The 19752-nt window shown below is 38.3% G+C and overlaps 2 protein-coding genes across 15 annotated transcripts in view; one reads left to right on the top strand and one right to left on the bottom strand.

Moving 5' to 3' along the window:
- LOC147169752 (multiple PDZ domain protein) overlaps positions 1 to 10559 on the bottom strand; it is a 51498-nt gene extending 40939 nt beyond the window's left edge. For 3 of the 4 annotated variants that reach the window (XM_086083278.1, XM_086083276.1, XM_086083275.1), the window contains exons 1-9: positions 9004 to 9031; positions 7257 to 7423; positions 5158 to 5373; positions 4865 to 4933; positions 4504 to 4626; positions 3158 to 3241; positions 2730 to 2834; positions 2169 to 2271; positions 1979 to 2070 (exon numbers count right to left, since the gene is read on the bottom strand). In XM_086083278.1, coding sequence (XP_085939404.1) covers positions 1979 to 2070; positions 2169 to 2271; positions 2730 to 2834; positions 3158 to 3241; positions 4504 to 4626; positions 4865 to 4933; positions 5158 to 5373; positions 7257 to 7423; positions 9004 to 9019 — 975 coding nt within the window. In that variant the 5' untranslated portion in view covers positions 9020 to 9031. Of the gene's footprint in view, positions 1 to 1978; positions 2071 to 2168; positions 2272 to 2729; positions 2835 to 3157; positions 3242 to 4503; positions 4627 to 4864; positions 4934 to 5157; positions 5374 to 7256; positions 7424 to 9003; positions 9090 to 10325 lie in introns of those variants that run through there. The other variant, XM_086083277.1, reaches the window with a different exon arrangement.
- A 1723-nt stretch (positions 10560 to 12282) lies between these two features.
- The window catches only part of adgrl3.1 (adhesion G protein-coupled receptor L3.1), a 175540-nt gene continuing 168070 nt past the window's right edge, over positions 12283 to 19752 (top strand). For 5 of the 11 annotated variants that reach the window (XM_086083282.1, XM_086083281.1, XM_086083284.1 and 2 more), the window contains exon 1: positions 12284 to 12870. The gene's annotated coding sequence lies outside the window, so the exon portion shown is untranslated. Of the gene's footprint in view, positions 12871 to 19752 lie in introns of all 11 variants that reach the window. The other 6 variants (XM_086083279.1, XM_086083283.1, XM_086083286.1 and 3 more) reach the window with 2 other exon arrangements.

Genomic DNA, 19752 nt, shown 5'->3' on the forward strand with positions numbered 1-19752 from the left:
TAACAGGTGACTTGCTCATACCAAGTCACCTACTTGCCAATTCCACATATGCAACTTACAACACTGGAGAATAATAATGAGAATGAGGGAGCTGCATAAAGTTCTTAGGCCCATTGGAAATGAACTGGCATCTCACCAGCAAGTTCCAACTTCTATGTTTTGATCTTGAACTGGTGACACTCTATTCCCCAGGCTTCGTCCCTGAGGTAAAAGTCCTTACAAATGGAGCTACTGCTGTCCCAAGTGAATAGAAAGACAAACCAAAGACAAGAAAATGAAGCAGTGTGAACACTTATAGCGGTGCACGCCTGAAGAACTGTGGCCGCCTGAGGGTTGAGGTAGGACCAGTTACTATTAATCTTTTATACCACATCCCACATGTATATAACAATATTCCCATATTCCCAGTTGAATGGCTCCAGTCCCACATCAGTCAACCCGCAGCAGGACCCATTACATTTTTCATCCAACCTATCAATATTTCAGGCTCCCTCTTGGCATCGGGAATGTGCCACACACAAATATATCACATTCAAAGGGGTCAAAACAGGAATGATAACCAATGAGATTACTTACATGTTTTCCCCCCTCCCCCCTGTTCTTCTACAGACTTCGCAAAATCTCTTGTGGAAAAACACACACAAGTGCGTAGTACATATCCATAAAATAAACTACCCACAAGAGACATATTATGTTTTTTTTTTTTCAAGGAGTCTTGTAAAAATTGTCTCTGACATTCTTCCATCAAAATACACAAAGGAAAAGGAATTACAGCACAATTAACATCCACTAGTCTTACTTAGCAAACCTCTCTATGACTTTTGTTACCATGACAACCAATGCGACAGAGTTGAGGGGCTATTCAGGCTTGACAACTAAATACAGTGTAGCGACTTTTCCGACCCCCCTGGTGATATTTATATTTCATATAAAGTGACTCACAAATGCACTCACTTTTCGTGGTGTTATTGAAAACTTCTGGAGAGTCTCAAATTCCCTCTAGACTCTCTCTTCCACACATAGTGCAAATGAATTGACTTGTGCCAAGCCACCACTTGCTATTTAATTATCGTGACAATACAATTCATTCAAGGTTAGGACACATTTTTTCAGAAATGGCAGCTACCAAAATATTTACTTGGCTGTTTAATTTCACACTTGATGGGTGAGCAGGCACTCCAGAGACCTTATTATTTGTATACAAACAGTTGAAAAGTCAATTTCCCAGGACATATCCACTTTAAGGCGCTGGCTTATCCGCACTGCTGTTATCCTGGTCTGGAACAAGGACCAAACTGAACTTATGACTTTGTGTGAACCTTGCAGTGGCTGTTCCAAGACATTAAAATGGATGCTATTGTATGGGGGGGACCAACTGTCATGGGAGCTTCTTGTTTGAGATATTTATTATTATTATTGCCAACAGTTCCCAGACTTTTTAGTTTCCTCTGCATGCAATCTACTAGCAAAATAACTAAATAAATAAACTTTCTAGCGGTACAAAATGTGCTCAGTGTTTTTTGTGTGTGTTTTTTTTGCTAATGTAGGGCCACAAAGGCGGCAGAAACAGGATTACTATACATAGATGTAGGGTTATGGCACTGCAGTTTTTCTTCAAGTTACCAGACACTCTCACACCAGAAAACATACCGTTGAACTTTAATGGCCTTCAAAGGCTTTTTGCAATCTACTTTACAGTTTGAGACCTTTACCTTAACGGTACAAACAGCAATCTTGAAACCCAGTATTTGGGCACATACTGTACGTTTAGATGATACAAAGACATAAATGAACTTCCTATTTTTAAAAATGTGTGATAGTCCCCAATGTCTCAAGAGGTACGAGTATCTGTCAGATTATTAGTTTTATATCTTACAGAATCAAAACTAAATCAATGTTGTGTTTACTTAGCAGTTAAACTGTGCGTAACTTTACTGTGCAAAACAATTTAAAAAGGCTTCTTTTTTTTCAAACTTACAGACAGGATGATATCTCCAATGTGAATGTGCCCATCTTGGTCGACACTGCTGCCCTTCAAAATGCTCTTCACTGTCACACCAGCGCTGTATACTGAACAGGGAGAAGAAGAAAAAAAAAAGTTCAACACAAAAACTGGCCTGCTTGGTTGTGTTTGTTTTAATTTTCATATACGAAACATCTTTCATTACTTGAGTTTAGGTCGCCTATATAGCTGGAAATGGTGAATCCCAGCCCCCGGCTGTTTTTAGTGAACTGCACACTGAACTCATAGTCATCATTCAAGTCAAAGAGCTGGTGAGAAGCAGAAAGACAACATTGAATACACCCAAAGCAACACCTACACAGTCTATTAAGAATGTTTAAATAAGAATGATTGTGCAGAGATTTTACATCATTTGAGAGCTATTGTTATAACAATTGATAGTCTTTATTGTGCAGCTAATTTTAATTAACTGCACTGCATCGTGGTACGAAGTGTTGCTAACAGTGTGCCCCTCTTATGTAAGTGAAAACATTCTCACACATGCTAATTGGGTACACACCAGTGAAAGACGAGCAAGGCAATTTCCCAAAATTGCTCTTGTGTTCACTGAGAAATGTAAATGAGGTCATCAAAATATAAGAAAAAGCTCTCCCGATTACTTGCAAACATTAAAAAAAATCATTGCTTGCTAACACAATCAAACCTTGGTACTACTGTCTCGGGGCAGCCGTTTGTTTATATTGAGCACATTTTGAGATTAACACACCTCGCCATCCAAGGACTCCTGGCTGAGGACAGGAGAGGAGAAGTTGTCCTTGTTGATGTCCCTGGCGATGAGTAGTTTTACCTTGCTGCCAGCATTTCGGAGCACCTGACCCAGGAGGTGAGGGATGAATATGAATGAACATCCATCTATCTATCTATCTATCTATCTATCTATCTATCTATCTATCTATCTATCTATGAATGAACATCTATCTATCTATCTATCTATCTATCTATCTATCTATCTATCTATCTATCTATCTATCTATCTATCTATCTATCTATCTATCTATCTATCTATCTATCTATCTATCTATCTATCTATCTATCTATCTATCTATCCATCCATCCATCCATCCATCCATCCATCCATCCATCCATCCATCCATCCATCCATCCATCCATCCATCCATCCATCCATCTACTCACCTGCGCCACCTGCTCGCTGTTCATGCCAGCCAGATCGGTGTCTCCAATGCACAAGATTTGATCCCCACTGCGCAGTCGTTTATCCTTGGGGTGCCACATTTAAATCACAACACATTTTTTAATGAATTCATTAAAGGTGCAAACGCTACAGTTAATTAGGGTAGCAATGAACATTAGGTGAGAAAATATTCTGTATTCAACGAGAAGGAGGAACCAGCAGAAAGGTAGCTTAAATTAGCACGAACAAGATGGTAACTACCTGGCTCTATCAAAATCTTGCATTAATTTGCTTGTTCTTAATTGGTGAGCTTTTTACTGTGACAGCGGGACAGTACTTAGCACTGTCACCCCACAGCATGGAATCTGTTTTAGAGTCTTTTATGGGAAAATAAAATGGTAGGGCTCTTCCCAATTAGCTTGGCTTCACACTGTAGTTGCAAAACTTCACTAATTTCTCTTACTTTCTTACCAGCTTTTTAAACTTTTACTTTATTGCATTAGTAATGAATTATAACGATCGCTGACTCCTTGTAAAGCCTCTTTACTGAAAAACAATTCTGCTTAGCAGATGCAGCAACCATATTTCAACTACAGCTATCATTAAGACTTAATATTTTGTTGTAATGACAATAGAGAACCCATGTTATAGGACAGAAATTCCGTATTACAATCAAATCACTGCTCTAAATTAAATTAAATCAATTAATAAAGAGAATCTCCATTGATGATTGAGTTTTTTTTGGTTGCATTCATTCACTGTAATCTTGACGATTTCGGCCGATGGAGACACCATGAGGCTAACGATTGACTGCCATCGAGTGTAACCCAGAGTTCGGAGTAAACATGGTGAAGCTACATTTAGCTGTTATGCTGCACACAAATGGAATATGCTGCCAACAGAAGTATAATAGTATAAATGAATATTACAATAATAAACTAATTGGTTTGATGTTATTGTTCCATCATTCGTTTCATTTGAAATAACCATTTAATTCGATGACTATCTGTATACATTATCTAAAAAAAGTAATAGTAACAATAATAATAAATATCTTCATAATAAACAGTTACATTTATTTATTATATATTTGCATTTATATACAAAGCTTTCAACACTTTCAAGGAAAACATGAACTTTTGAACGGTGTTTGTTGTTGTTACCGCACGTTTGTCAGCACTTGCAAACAACGATTAACAATGAAAACACCTCTTTCATTCTACCTTGCTTTTGTGCTATGACTGAGAACCTACACTTACTAACCTATATTATATGATAGTTGCACTGTTGTTATGTCCCAACAGCCAATAAATATGCACTTCAACTGCTTGAGTAATTTTTGAATTACCTGTCCAGCTGCTCCACCAGGCAGTATGGTCTTGACCATAACTCCTGTGCTCCGTCCTCCTATGATGCCAAAGCCAAGCCCTTTCCCGTCATTGGTTAGTTCTATGATCTCCAGGTGACGCCTCTAATAAATAAATAAATAAATAACCAAAACTCTGTTGAAGACAAAATTGCTATACTGTATATAAATAATCAACTCAAAAATACAGAGGTAGATAGATAAATAGAGAGCGAGTGTGAGAGAGAGAGAGAGAGAGAGAGAGAGAGAGAGAGAGAGAGAGAGAGAGAGAGAGAGAGAGAGAGAGAGAGAGAGAGAGAGAGAGAGAGAGAGAGAGAGAGAGAGAGAGATTTGTTTTGTTTACCTCATGCGCAATTGCTGCCAGATTCCTCCCCATAGACATGGTTCGGGATATTCGAGGTGGTGTGCAGTACTAAAAAAAATGACAAACAAACCCGAAGTGACATCAAGTAAGCCGAGCAGCATCACACAAGTTTATACCCAGCAATGATTGTGTAATTTGAAGCGATATTCTCAAACAAACTGACATTTTTGAAAAGCAATATATTGCGCCTTTTCAGTGAGTGAGCGCTTTGGGAGCAAGTTGCTTCCCATTACAATGAATAATCTCATGCTTATGACTCATATTTGAGGTACCTGGGATTCAGTGTGAACGCAGTTGTCTGGATGGACGTCAGAGAAGGACAAATCCTGCGAGTCCAGGGAGGAAACGCTTCCGTCCCTGTGGAGCGACCTGCTGGGTCTTTGGTTCTCCATGGCCCATGTGTAGGAGTCGCTGTGGCTGAGCATCTTGGCATCCATCGCCACACCCTGGCACTTGCCACAGTTCATGGACACCGACTTGGAAAGACCCTTTCCCCGGTAGGATTCAAGCATCCGGGGAGGATTGCAAAGAGGAGGGCAAAGTGGAGATGATTTAGGAAGGTAGGGCGTGATAGGGAAAGAACAGATAAATGAGAGAAAGATTGATCGATGCAAGTGAGAACGGGAAACATTGAGAGGGGAATGGATGGGGGCGATAAGGAGATGGTGAAGGTGGAGACATTAATTGTCGGAAGCACATACAGAGACAGAGAGGAATAGGATGAGTGGGGTGAAATTGAAGGGTTGAATTAGTATGGATAAAGCACAGGAGTAGAAATGTTTATTTATTTCGTGTTTCATTGAGGGAAAGAATCCTTGACCATTAAGGTGGTAGTCAACAGGAACAGGAAAATTAAGACGATGTTTATTGTGGTCAAGTAAGGTCGGCTGAAGTACCCATGACAAGATAATCAACGTCAAATCTTCCCCATGCAAAATTGCACACTCAGAAAAGTTTTCCAACACATTCACCTTTATCATTCAAGTCTGTGCTACAAAATACAAACTGTTATGTTTTGCATTTGGTTCACTATTAACCATGCTATACATTTTTTATACCGATTTATCTCTACTCCTGACCATGGCAAGGTGTCCTTGAGACTGAACCCTATCACATGTGACTCAGCTAATCGAAAGGACAGACAAAAAGGTTTGAACAAACACAGATTCAAACCTGGAACATGAGTGGCAGCAGTAGCTTGTCTCTTGATTGGGACTGATGGTTGGAGAGGTGCAAATGTGCATTCACAGAAATATTTCAACACCTAACTTAAGATTTATGTATTTTTTTTACACAACAATTCTTTTTTGTTGATAATTTTAATACAACCCTACGAAATAAACCTTATATGATACATATTCATTAGTCTATTAAATCCTATTTATTTGAAATGTATAATCCTCAGGTTTATGTATTTTAAAATTAAAAATTTTTAATTTTTATTTTAAAATTTTTAATTGTAATTAATCGGATGACTTCAATAGACTCACGATTAATCACAAATGCAATATCTGTTCTAAATGTACAATTTAAAAAATCTAGGTTTTCATACTCTTGTTGACAAAAGTGGAAAATATGTAAAACTAATAGAAATAGTTCAAATGCATTTTTGACGCCTATAGCCGTCAATGGCAGTGAATGAGTTAATACATTTGTGTAGATTTTTTTTTAAATGTTCTTTATATATATATATATATATATATATATATGTGTGCTTGAAAAAAATAAGATTCAATATGAATTTGTCATGTAAAAAAATTACATAAATCTTAAGTTAGGCTTGAAATATTTCTGTAAGTGTGCCTTTGAGCTCTGTCAATGGACTCTTGAGCAAGATGCCAAACCTTATAAATGATGTACTAACATGAATAGTAATCAGTTATTTGGCATAATAGATCCTAATGTCTCCTGAAAGTTGACTCTAAGATGCATCATGCGACTTCTCTAAAGTAATAATGCTTGTGTTGGTCTTATAGCGTTAGTCTATTAAGGCTTAATCACACTTAGCAAGCCTTGATACACTGCCAAGCAACATAACCTTGATTATGTCACATGCTATGTGATGCAAATGGGTGTGAATAACAATTTTTAAGTAACACTTGCAACCAGGGCCACATCCCACACACAAACAACAATTGGACCAAAACTTATAAATTATTACTGCAAACTCCTTGACATTACATACAGTATGACCACTTCACCCCTCCTTCTCACTCCCTCTCTCTGTCTTGAGGGTTTAGTGGTAAGCCAAGGTAAGCTGATTACTCATCCGGTTTGCTTCCTGCATTCAGTATTTTGGGAACGATTCCAGCTCCTTCTTCACCATTCAATGTACACCAAACGCCCACACACACTTGAGCTCACGCTGTACCTTGGCTGGGGGCTTCCGCTGAGCCTTCTGTAAGCTGAGAATATGAAGGAAGAGGGGGCTCCGTAGGACGGTCTTCAGCAGGCTGAGTTTCTCCTGAGCGGGGGCCTCCCCTCGCTCTTTCAGTTTGGCTTGAAGTCGCTCCACAGCCTCCAAGGCACGCTGAGTATCTGCGCAGAAATTGTACATCATTAATTTGTGTGTCATTCAGCTGCAAGGTTTCTCCTGGATGACTTTGCAGTTATCCCTAGAGCTGTGCGGTGTCCTTAATACTCATATCTAGCATATTTTGGTAGCGTAAATGGAAGCCTGCTTTGTATATTTATCTGTATTGTACAGTGGAACCTTGAAAATCAAAGGCTACAGCGGGACAATGAAGAAACTGACAAATCTTACATTCTTTCAAGTTGAGACTTTACCTTGCTAGAGCTCATTTCAGTGACCATCCAACGCTAAATCTTTTGCATGTGGCATGATTTTTCTTTGGCTTTTTTTTTGTAGTTGCCGACAGATAACAGACTTGTTGCTATTAGTGCTGTCACTTGTTATATAAAAGTAGATTGTTTTCATTTTGATCATTACATTACAGTACAGTACATACAGTACAGTGTTTTGTAAAACGGTTACACATATATTTTTGGAGACATGTCATAGCTCTTGTTCGTAACTCGTTAATGTTTAAAGATTGTTTTATTTAAAGCAGAAGCCAACCCCCAAATTTTCTCCACAACAAAATTTTGTACATGCCCCCACTAGTCTAAATACGGCATTCTGATTAATGTGAATGTTTGTGGAATATGAATAAAGCAGCAAAATCCATCTTTTTCATCCACCGGAGGGGGGCGGCCATTTTGCCAAATGCGGTCGATTGAAAATTACATGACAGTTGCTCAGGGCTCAGGTAATGACCAATCACAGCTCACATCCAGAAAACAGGTGACCTGTGATTGGTGGTTACCTGAGCCTTGAGCAACTTGGAAGCCATTTTCAGTCGACAGCAGGTGGCAAAATGGCCGCCCCCTGACAAATATAATACAAATAGGTGGATTTAACTCATATTCCACAAACACAATATTAATCAGAATACCATGTTTACACTGGTGGGGCTGCATAGAATATACTAATAAAAAGAAAATATTTGGGTTGACAGTCTTTAACTGAGTTTTACACTTACAGTAAATGGTCGTCAAGAAAGTTGAACTTTTAATACATTGGCGGTAGATTTAATAAAGTTTCTAAGGGTGAAAGTGTGACTCTGTAACTTGTTGACTACTTGATTTATTTTGTTTGCGAATTACTTTTTTTTTTAAATAAATTATTATTATTCTGTGAGCTAAGAAAAAGAAAGATAGAAGCTGAAGTTTGGCAAAAGTCCAATGAGCTTTACTTGCAGTTGTGTTCACAAATGATAGTTGGGTTTTTGTTTTTGTTGCTGTTGTTGTTGTTTTTTGGGAGGGGGGGGGGGGGGCAGAGGGGGTAAAAAAAAAAACCTGAAAGGTTGCATGGGGTCGAGTTGGCAGGCTGTATTCTGTGAGGAAGTAGCTAACGAGCATGAGCCACAAACTCAGTAATTGCAAATGGCAGAGGGTTAAGACACTGTAAACTCTTCACAACAAAGTTGTGAGCATCTTGACTTTGAGCCCTACACCACCTGCACATGGAACTCTTCACTAGTGCAACCTTGCCTGACCCCTTAGCGTCTGTATATATGGAGCATGTATATCTGTATGGAAGTCTTTAATGTACTTACCCATGATCTCCATCATAGATTTGCTTGGTTGAACACTTCCCTTGGTGACTTCCGGTCTCAGTTAAATGCCATTTTCTTTCTAGCACCTAAAAAGAATAAATAATTGTGTCATTTTATGTGTGAAAACTGCCAGCGTACTTCCAAATGATCTTATAGCAATTCATTGCAACTGCACACGGAATCATCTTCCCATCATAATTAAAGAAATGCGTCCAATATGCATTCCACATCTGTTCTGCAACACTTCATTTCCCTTGCCATTCTCTCGTTTATTTATTTATTTTTAACAAGCAAATGGTTTGTCAACTAATGCTCTTTAGCGGGATTTAAATGTCCAAAAGGGTTTACCAGCCCCCGATGGTAATTAACTGCGACATACTGCCTCCCCATCAGTCCATTGTAAATACAGTAGTAATGCATTCACTGGTCACAAGTTACATTAGGTACACTTGCACAATGCTAACCAATACCAATAAACCATTGCTGGTTTGAGCTTTTGATGTCATGTTAGTTAATTAACACATTGTTTTTGTTCTGTTTGTAGACACACCTGTTGTTTAGTGTTCATGGAAACCGCTGTTGGTTACTGCAAGCTTGCAGGAAAGTAGCGAAATTTGTTTTCAAAGTTTGATATTAATGAGATAGAGGGTGGGACTTAATACATTTTTCTTCCTTACACTCCTTTTCAGCCTAGGTTTAGTTGAGTATTGTCTGGAGAAATTGATAAATTGTTAATTTTGAATGCTGCCTGAAATAAATGAACAATCAATGAATGAATATATCCCGTTTGGACACTGGTTAGGTCAGAGAAGTATGAATTAATACAACAAAAAATGTTACAATTACAATTGTAGTACTCAACTGTATCAAATTCTACCGAATCGGTTGTTTCAAGTTTTTAAAATGAAGATTATAAACACTTTTTTAAATCAGTGACACGCATTAAGCCAGTAATTGTGTGTTACATTAACACCTCCCACACCTAGCATATGTTGTGTATCATCTTTAGAAAAATAGCTAAAATTTGTGATACTGCTCTTGCATTGGATTTGAATGGATGTATACCCATTGAGTGCTAACTGCACTAATGGTTTCAGTTGGCAATGACAACGTCTCATTGATAAGCTAATTAGGGGGCAACCGATACGTAGGTACGTCGGCGCATTAATGTCCTTCACGGCTAATTTCGAAGTTATATTCTCTTAATAAGGCGATGCAGACTAGACAACATCAATATGAATATCATTTAGACTAATTAAATATGCGCGTTAGCTATTAATTTGACATGACATATACAGACAGCATCTAGTTCCGTCCATTACCGTGACGAGCAGACGGTCATCATGGACGGTTCGTAAAGATCCATGGGCACACGCCGGGGGAAGAGCAACAGGTCCCGGATATGCTGTGGATGCTGTGGACGAGGCGCCAGAAAAATACACAATACTGCAAAGTTTCCATAAACAACAAGTGATTACAATACGATGGTACACGACCTGCTATCAAAGAAGCAGACAGTTTTTTTTTTTTACTTGCAGCCTTGTTTGACACGACGCCAGTGCGCATGTCGGCCACTGATCCTCTCTGCCCTCGCACTTGGGACACAACATTAGGGACACCTGCAGCCGAAACAAGCGCTCTCAGCCTGTCTCGATATAGGTGGGTTGATAACCAAAACATTTTCTCAAGAAAAGGTCAAATGTTGCCCGTCAAATAATTACTTGAGTAAGTGTTACTCAAGTAACTTCTGGTTTATTTTCTTAAAGCAATAAGCGTCGAATGGACAAAAAATAAAATTAAAAAAAACTGACCAACAACATCACTTTGACTAAAATCTAAATAAATTACGACAAATTCAACCAACAAAAAATGGTCTTAAATTAACTGTGATTTAAGACAATTTTAGGAAAACACGTGTTTTCTTAAGTTTGGAGTTCTTGTAGACTGAAATGTTGAAGTATTTAGGCAGGCAGATGACAAAGCATGACAACCTCCATTCTCTGTCTTGCTTCAATAGCACTTAATTTAGAGATGATATGAGATTCATAATTATCTATCTATCTATCTATCTATCTATCTATCTATCTATCTATCTATCTATCTATCTATCTATCTATCTATCTATCTATCTATCTATCTATCTATCTATCTAACTATCTATCTATCTATCCATCTATCTATCTATCTATCTATCTATCTATCTATCTATCTATCTATCTATCTATCCATCCATCCATCCATCCATCCATCCATCCATCCATCCATCCCTACCTGCCTAATCACCACCATTTTAGCTGTTATGCAGCTTTTTATTTTTTTATTTTTTTACAGTTGTCTAGTAATTTACAGCTTTGCAAATAGCCTATGTATTTGAAATGTTATATGTAAAATTCTCTATTATTTAATAGAAACAAACGTTATGCTGTACTCAGTATTCAGTACTCATTTACATAATTTCTGCAGAACAATAGCCATCTCAATGTTGGTGATTGATTATCATTTAATGGTTTCCAACAACACTAGTTAGAAAGCGACTTCACTAAAATAAATAAATAAATAAATACATTTCACAATTGCATGAGTTCCTTCCTTAACTGTGTCATTACAGATTCATGCATTAATTTTTTCCTGGGGAAAAAAACTATTACAACCTAGTACAAATTGTGAACCTAAGAGCATAATGCCCGAGTCATTTTTGAACGTTTTTGGAAATAAGAATAAAAACAACAACAACAAACGGAACAAACAAGATCTCAATTTTAGCCTTTTCGGACTGAATATTTGAAAGAAATTTGAGAACAATTTTGAGAAAGCACATTTATTGGCATTTTTGTTTATATAGGGACTTAGATGATTGCTTTTGGCTATTAGGCTAACACAATAATGTCTCTCTTTGTTCCTCTATCTTTGCCAGTGACGTATTTTGCCTTAAATAAAGTTGGCAGACGCTGTAGGGAAGTGTTTTTTTTTTTTGTAAACAAAGTAAAGCACAAACGGTCCAAACCTTTTTATTTTATTTTATACAAGACCATTTGAGTTCTGCGAAGGATCAATTCGGTTTCTGCTGCAGTTCCAACCCTTTCCCAGTGTGTTTGTGTGTTTACACACGGTAGGTGGAGCCCTAACTCCAGACATCTCCGAGCGGTTCCAGTTCCGTGTTTTCCCCCAGATAGTCCACTTGATCGCGCCGCTCTAGCCTTCTCGCTCTTTTCTTTTCCGTGTGCATCCCCTTGGCAGAAATCATCACCGCCTCCCCATCCCTCCTAAAACAAGCCACCCACCCATCCTCAAGCTCACCCCGCCCGCCTCGCCTTGCCTTGCTGCCACACGAGCCTCACGTCGCCGGGCTACGCGCTCTCATTCACTGAGCGTTCACTTGGCTCCTCGGGAAAAAAACACACACACACACACAAGAAAACCGGTTTGTCATTGCTGACCCTCCGCAAGTGACTTGACCGCACTGTTTTGGCGCTTGTGGAGAAAAGTCAGTGAAGGCGATAAAGGCGTCTGGGGAAGATAACAAGGGATAGAGAGGAGAGAGAAAGAGAGGGAGGGAGGACGGGAGGAGACAGGCGGTCAGAAATACGCCTCTATCCTCCTTCTCCTGCACAGTCCAGCGGACTTACATCCGTCCATCCTCTCGCGTGTCTCGGGATACCAAGCACGCTACCTTACTGCTGCTTTGCAAGAAGGGGGACAAAAAAAATAATCTCATTTTCTTCTTATTATTTTCTTTGCACCAGAAGATCCGGAGTCAAGTGCAGACATTTCTCACCTCTTTGCATCTAAGGACTGTATGAGAGAGGAGCTTCATTCCGCCTCTAGTGTGCACTGGATGTGTATGTATGTGCTCTGACTGGTGACACGGTAAGATTTGATTTCTTCCTTTCAAAATGCGGTTGTTCATATCAACCTGTGTGCAGCGCTCTATGCAAATTGCCTGGCAACCCTGACTTGCTCATGGGAATGTGGCCTGTAAGGCAACACTTGACCGGTCCCATTGCATGCAGAGGGGGGGTTAGAGTGTAATGTAATGTAAAGGAGCTATATGGCATAGCCATCCAGCAGCTTGCGTGGCTGTATGGGCGTCACACTGATGTCAGATGATGATACCACCATGCTAAAACTAAGCAATGTAATCACATTACAGTGGAGGATGGAGCCTGCACATTATTATTCTGTTCCGCATGTGTCTGCCTCACTGCACGGTGCATATGCACTGCTCTGTGGCGTGATGAATGACAGGCAGTCTTCATCTTCTCAGCATTTCAACCATGTTAGCAAGCTGTCATTTGGATATATTGGAATGCAATAAGGCAGATTTTTGGTGAGTCTTCAAATCCAAAGTCAATGCAGCCACTCAGTAATCAAAGCAGGCCAACACATACACGGATATGTCAATCATGCGGATTCATGAGTGAAAGCTATGACTCTTATTTACGGAAGAGGCGCCCTGGGTTGTAAATGACCTTGATGAAAACTACCAAAGGTGGTACAGTCTCTTTATAAACACAATAACAATCATTTATGTGTTATTGTTGTTGTGTTATCAGGAGCACTTCCAGTCAGAAATGTGACGTGGATTGGAAAGCAAAAGTCCACCCTTGTATGACCCTCACTGGCAATTTGTCCTCAGTGTGTTCTTCAGTGCTTTTTTTTGTTTTTTTTTGCACTGACCCTTGTGAGTCACTGGCGATCGGCACTCAGCATCCAAATGGCTCTCAGCTTGGACACAGTGTGCACATTCTTTGTGTGTGTTACAAAGGCGGCATGGATGCGAGCGCGCAGGCTGGAGTAGGTGACAAAATGTGTTGACTCATCTGTCATTGCAACAGCTTAAAAGGAATAAAAGTGTCAGATGAGCAACACCAGCGGGGAAATGGTCAGTGCGGGCGCTTGTGAATGTCGTCTTCTTTGGACTTAAACGCCGCAGCTTCTTTATCTTTTGTTGTAACTATGTAGATTTGCTTCACTGCCATTTTGGCAGCATCTGTTGAAGCGCATGCCCGTCCTGTCTCTGAGGACATCATTATGTTTGTGGATGACATAAATATCACTAAAACATCTGTCATCGGCACATCTGGTAGAGTCAAAGTGATCGTACAGTTCATTGCATTCATTTGTTTGTAATTCACTAATTCTACTGCACTATTTTGTATGTTGCAAATCCTAAGAAAAAAGTCTCTTCTATGACACATAACACCATAATTTCATGTTGCATGGCTAATTCAGTTTTTATAAATTCATAGAATAAGCATCAGTCAAAGTGCATTGCCTTTATTTCTCCGCTGTGCTTTTTATACAAAATTCTAGTACCTTAACTTAAGAAGAGTTCTATGTCAAATCACACTCATGTAATTTCATCGCTAGGGTACCAATACTCAATATCAGTACCGCGACAGTGACCAATTCCAGTGTTGGCCACTCTCTTCTGGCCGTTTTACGATCAGGAACATAAGCAACACACTGACAGATTCCTATTAAGAGTGTATTTATTTATTAAAAATTATTTTATTGTGTGTTCTTAATACAAAATAGGTATTTTAGGAACAAATGAAAAATGAAAAAATTGAAAATTGCCATTAATTTCATGCAACTTTAAGGAAAAATGCTATATAGGGATAGTTAAAAAAAAACATATATATATATATGTATATCTTTTTTTTTTTTGTTGAAATTTTATGTATGAAAAGCACTAGTGGTATCAGTACTTGGTATCAGTATCGGTGACTATACAAGAGTTGAGTACCGGTCTGAAACAAAGTGGTATCAAAAATCCCTTGTTAGGGCTGTGCAATTACAATTTCAATTATTACACTCCACAATTACAAAAATCTGCATAATCGTAAAAAAAAAGATTATTAATACTAATTTTGAGGTTTTTGAGTTGTTTAAATTTCTACATTTGCACCTTTTTATTTTATTTTAAAATAACAAATGTAATACATTTGGTTTAATCCAAAAGGAACTATATATTTATAGTGTTTCAAATAATTTTACATGTCTTAATATTTTTTACGTTTTAACATTTTCTTGTTTTGTACCCAAAAATAAATGATCGTCCTAATTGTGATTTCAATTATTACCAGTATAATTGTGATAGTTTCTTAATAATTGAGCATTGTCATCTCAGTGAGGAGTAATATGACTTGCTTAAATCTGTAGAACCACCCAAAGAAAATCAAAAACGCTGTTGCTCCCTAATCCAATAAAATTGGATCAGATAAATATCCATGAAACATTTTCATAACTGCATTGGCTGAAGTCCAAGTGATCCTACAATACTTTGCCTTAATTTGTGAAAAATCCACTACATTTTCTGTAGCAAAGAAGAGGTCATATGATGTCATATCTAGTAAGGTCTCATTTTTTGTGTGTTGAACCACTACTACACGTCATAAAATGTGATGAAAGGCAGATAAATATTCTTGAAAAAAAATCTGACATTAACACATAAATCAAGGTGATCCCACAATGCTTCGCCCTCATTTATCGCTTTTTCTACTATACGATGCATCATTTTTTTGAAAATGCTCTTTGACACTTTGGGAGCATGATGTAATACCTCAGGGTTAGTCAGGTCTCTTTTTTTTTAATACAAAGAGCAGCACAAGTGCATTTAAAAAAAACATCAGCACATGTGTACGTGCACCGCTTTCATTTCTTTGCCGTCTACCCTACCAATTACAGTGCAAGGATTGTTGCATGATATCCTGCAAAATTGCCTCTTTGCACATACAGTATCCTCATGACATCATATCCATTACGGATAATACAGTTGAACCTCGTCCGGTTTGGAAAACTCTGACACCCGAGTACGCATCATTTCAGAAAATTAGCCTTACAAAAGATACATTTTTCCATTCCAAAAGCAACACAAACAATACTTGAACACTGTTGTTTTCCAAAGTGCACCCCAACTTCCAAATTCAAGGATGTTTTGAGAAACGACAGATTTTCTTAACCCTCTCATGATTATGCCTCAAAGAACTAGTGGTAACAGTGCTATCGGTATCAATGACTACTCAAGAGTTGACTTCTCGTACTGGTATCAGTCTGAAAAAAAAAAAAAAAGTGGTACCGAACTCGAACATCCCTACTAAAAGCACACATATATCTGTCACTGACTGGTATTGTTTATTATCATTTTGATAAGCTATATCTAAGGAGCAAAACATTTGGAATAATCTTGATATAAACTGTACTTTAGGATTAGAAAATCCATACACTTTTCTCTAATTTGTTGGTCAGTGCTTTGGAAGAGGACATGCAAAGTCTTGAAAACACTGAATGTAGAATAATGCATTTTTCAAAACCGGAAAAGGACCGAGCCGTATTTCGGCAATGAGGGAGAGCCCATTCTTGTATGAGAAAGATGTATTATTCCACATTATGAAAACAGGATGGCGCGTCTTACCAAGTTTGGGTCTCCCCTTTATCTACGGTACTAACCAAATCCCTTTCAAAATAAAATAAAATAGAACATAGCTATCACATTAATATCTGTTCATGTCAAGGTAAGCCTATAATTATTTGCTTACTTTGTAAAGATCTGGAAGAATCTGCCTAAACGTGCTAAACTCCTGTTTCCATGGAGCAGAATAATACTGCGCAGTAGTGGATGGGTCACAATTTCTTGACACCAGCCAAGATGCAATTGAATAAGCAGCGTGTCTCTATTTCATTTTGCCTCGATTGCTCCAAGTCATGATTCAACAATACATTTTGCACGGACACATGATCAATTAATGAATTAATCAATTATCATGCCCATCCCTAGTGAGTGAGCTGATCCTCTCAAGTGTTTCTTTCATTTGTTTGTTTTCTAATAGTTACAGTGGCAATGCTTTTTTTCTGTGAAATCCTATTAAATGATATGACCACCTATGCCACATCATGACAACATGATTTCCTACTTCAGATTGCATACACATTGGAACTTTTAAAAATCAAATCAAATATATTTAAAATATTAGATACATATCATTAAAATTAGGTCTGTCACTATTGAATGTTATTAGAATCAATAATTTTATTAATTATTCCATCAATGAATCAAAATATTTTTTATGTTACATTAAAGTGTATTACAAACCATTTTTTCTGATTACTGTTTATTATTATTATTATTTTTTAATTTAGTATTGTTTAGTAATAAAAAAAATAAAGTTAACTTTATTAAACAATTATTGTTTGCTATTCGGTATTGTTTAGTAATAAAAAAGAACAACTAAGCACCAATGAAGCAATATCACATGAGAGAGATGACGTTATACTCACCTTTCTGAATCTAATTGAGTTTCTGGTTCCATCATTGTTTTCCAAAATAAAAGCATATGCTTGCAAATGTTTTATTTTAATAAACACAAAAGATAATCAGTCTGCTTTCAGAGAATAATTAATTATTTTTGAGAGGCAAAAATCAGAGCATAAACAACAATGACGCAATTATTAAAATAGCTGTCAATTCATTTCATAACTGATTAATGGTCAATTGATTCATTTTGACACCTCACATCTACTAAAATGAAAGTGTATTGGTTTAATCTTTTTGCTAATTTGGGGTGGGGGGGGGGGGGGGGTTGTCATCTGGCAAGCTATCGTTTGTCCGTGCATTGTTTTCCATACCTTACAATTCCAGCAGTATCTTTGTCGATAACGATACTGACAGGCTTGCAAGCATCTGTGCCATATTCACACCGAGAAGGCGTTTCAGCGAGCATCTTAGGTCATGGCCCGCAACAGCAAAGGTTACATTAATGATGTAGCGAACTGTATGTGAAGCACTGGCTGTCAAATACTGCACTGAAAAGGCATACAAGCAAGTACAGTAAGCAATAATTGCTTTTCTTCCTGTTGGTCTTAACATCCTTGAATTAGGTCACTAATTCATTTCACTTGTTGTGATTCACAATGCAGACGGAGCTGCTTGTTGGTGGAAACTGTGCAAATTATGATGGTTGTGCACATTCAGAGTGTTCCACTTCATTGGCTAATGGCTTTGTTTGTTTCCGAGCTGTTAATGCTGCACAATATTTGGTTAGGAATGCAGTGAGTGATATAACAATATTAAATCCGGTAATAGAGGCACGCTGTGATTTGAATAAGCGATTCCTCGTCACATGCCTTGTCGTCTCATTGAAACCCAAAGTAGACCTTTCTCGACAGCATTAACATATATATACACACTTTGATATGATGGCGTGCAGGCGTGAATTCAGCTCCTTTGTAGTGATGCTGATGACTCAGACTTAATAAACGGACGGGGAAGCACAGAGAGGAATGGAGTGACATTTAATTGACAAAGTAGAAACTGAGAAAGGTGAGATGAGATTAGGTTGTGTACTGTATGCATAATCATATTCCAAGTGGGCAGTGACCATTTTTTAACAATTATAAATATTAAGGGCCCTATTTTTGTGCCCAGCGCAAGTCTAGCCCGAATTGTAGTCGAAGTGTGGTTGAACTGAGCATATGCTGGTGGAGTTTTCTTCTTTTTGGTATCTCTTTCATTTGCGCCATTATGGAATGGGAGTGAACACAGCTGACTTGCTTCCTGGCCAATGGAAGTGGCTTCTTTTATTCCCTTTAAATTCAGCACAGGAGAGTCTCACAGTCGAGAGGTTTTAGGTTTGAGTCTTGGTGGGGAGTTGATGATATGTAGGAAGTGAACCCAAAACAAATTTATTTTGACAATAATATGTTCTATAAAGCGCCACTAGTCTAAATACGGTATTTTGTTTAACATTGCGGAATATGAGTTAAGTCGCAAAATCCAGTCGTTTTTCTCCATGTCAGGGGGCGGCCATTTTGCCACTTGCTGTCAACTAAAGATTACATCAATGTTGCTCAGGTCAGGTAACAACCAATCACAGCGCAGCTTCAGAAAACAGGTGCTCTCAGATTGGTCGTTGCCTGAACCCTGAGCAACATTGATGTCATCTTCAGTCGACAGCAAGTGGCAAAATGGCCGCCCCCTGAGTTGAATAAAAACGGTTGGATTTTGCTTCATAACTCATATTCCACAAATGTAATATTAATCAGAATGTCATGTTTAGACTAGTGAGGTCGTCTATAACATATACTTGTCAAGTAATGTTTAAGTTTGACTTCCACTTTAAGAGGTAAAATACTGGCGTATACTGTACACTAAGACAAGCTCAAGCTTAGAAGAATGAAACTCAATTTAGAAAAGCATGAAGCAAGATCTTGTAGACCATATTTAGGGCGACCGGCATCCTCCATATGTTTTCACCACAGGAACTGTAAAAAGTGTTGGGTGGGGTCAGAATCTCACCCTGACGCAATCATTTGGTGACAGCTTTCAACCTCGACGTACTTTGTGAGTGCGTCAAAGCGCCAATTCAATATTAACTTGATGGAAGTGAGAGAGTTGCTGCAGTGCAGTTTGTGACGCTCCATTTAGCTCTTCTCCTTCTGCTTCTTTTCTTCGCTCCACATTGTCGTCCCATTGCCGAGTCTGGAATTTAGGATGTGCTTGATGCCGCCGCGAGATCTTAACATTATTCTGGTATCGTGTGCGTCACAACAGCCCCGCGATGGAACCAATAATTCTGGAAGGCTTGTATGTAAATTTAAATCGCCTGGCCAGCTTTTGTGTCTGCCTATAGATGCTGGATGTGACGCAAAGTGGATGTGACAAGAGCCGCAAACTGAAAGTCAGTTAATGGCAGAATGTTAGGGGGACATTATACATGAGTGGCTCGTGAATAGTCTATAACAAACTAT

The sequence above is a fragment of the Leptonotus elevatus genome, chromosome 8 (assembly GCF_054856555.1).
Source record: "Leptonotus elevatus isolate MCC_2025b chromosome 8, RoL_Lele_1.0, whole genome shotgun sequence".
Classification (NCBI taxonomy): Eukaryota; Metazoa; Chordata; class Actinopteri; order Syngnathiformes; family Syngnathidae; genus Leptonotus; species Leptonotus elevatus.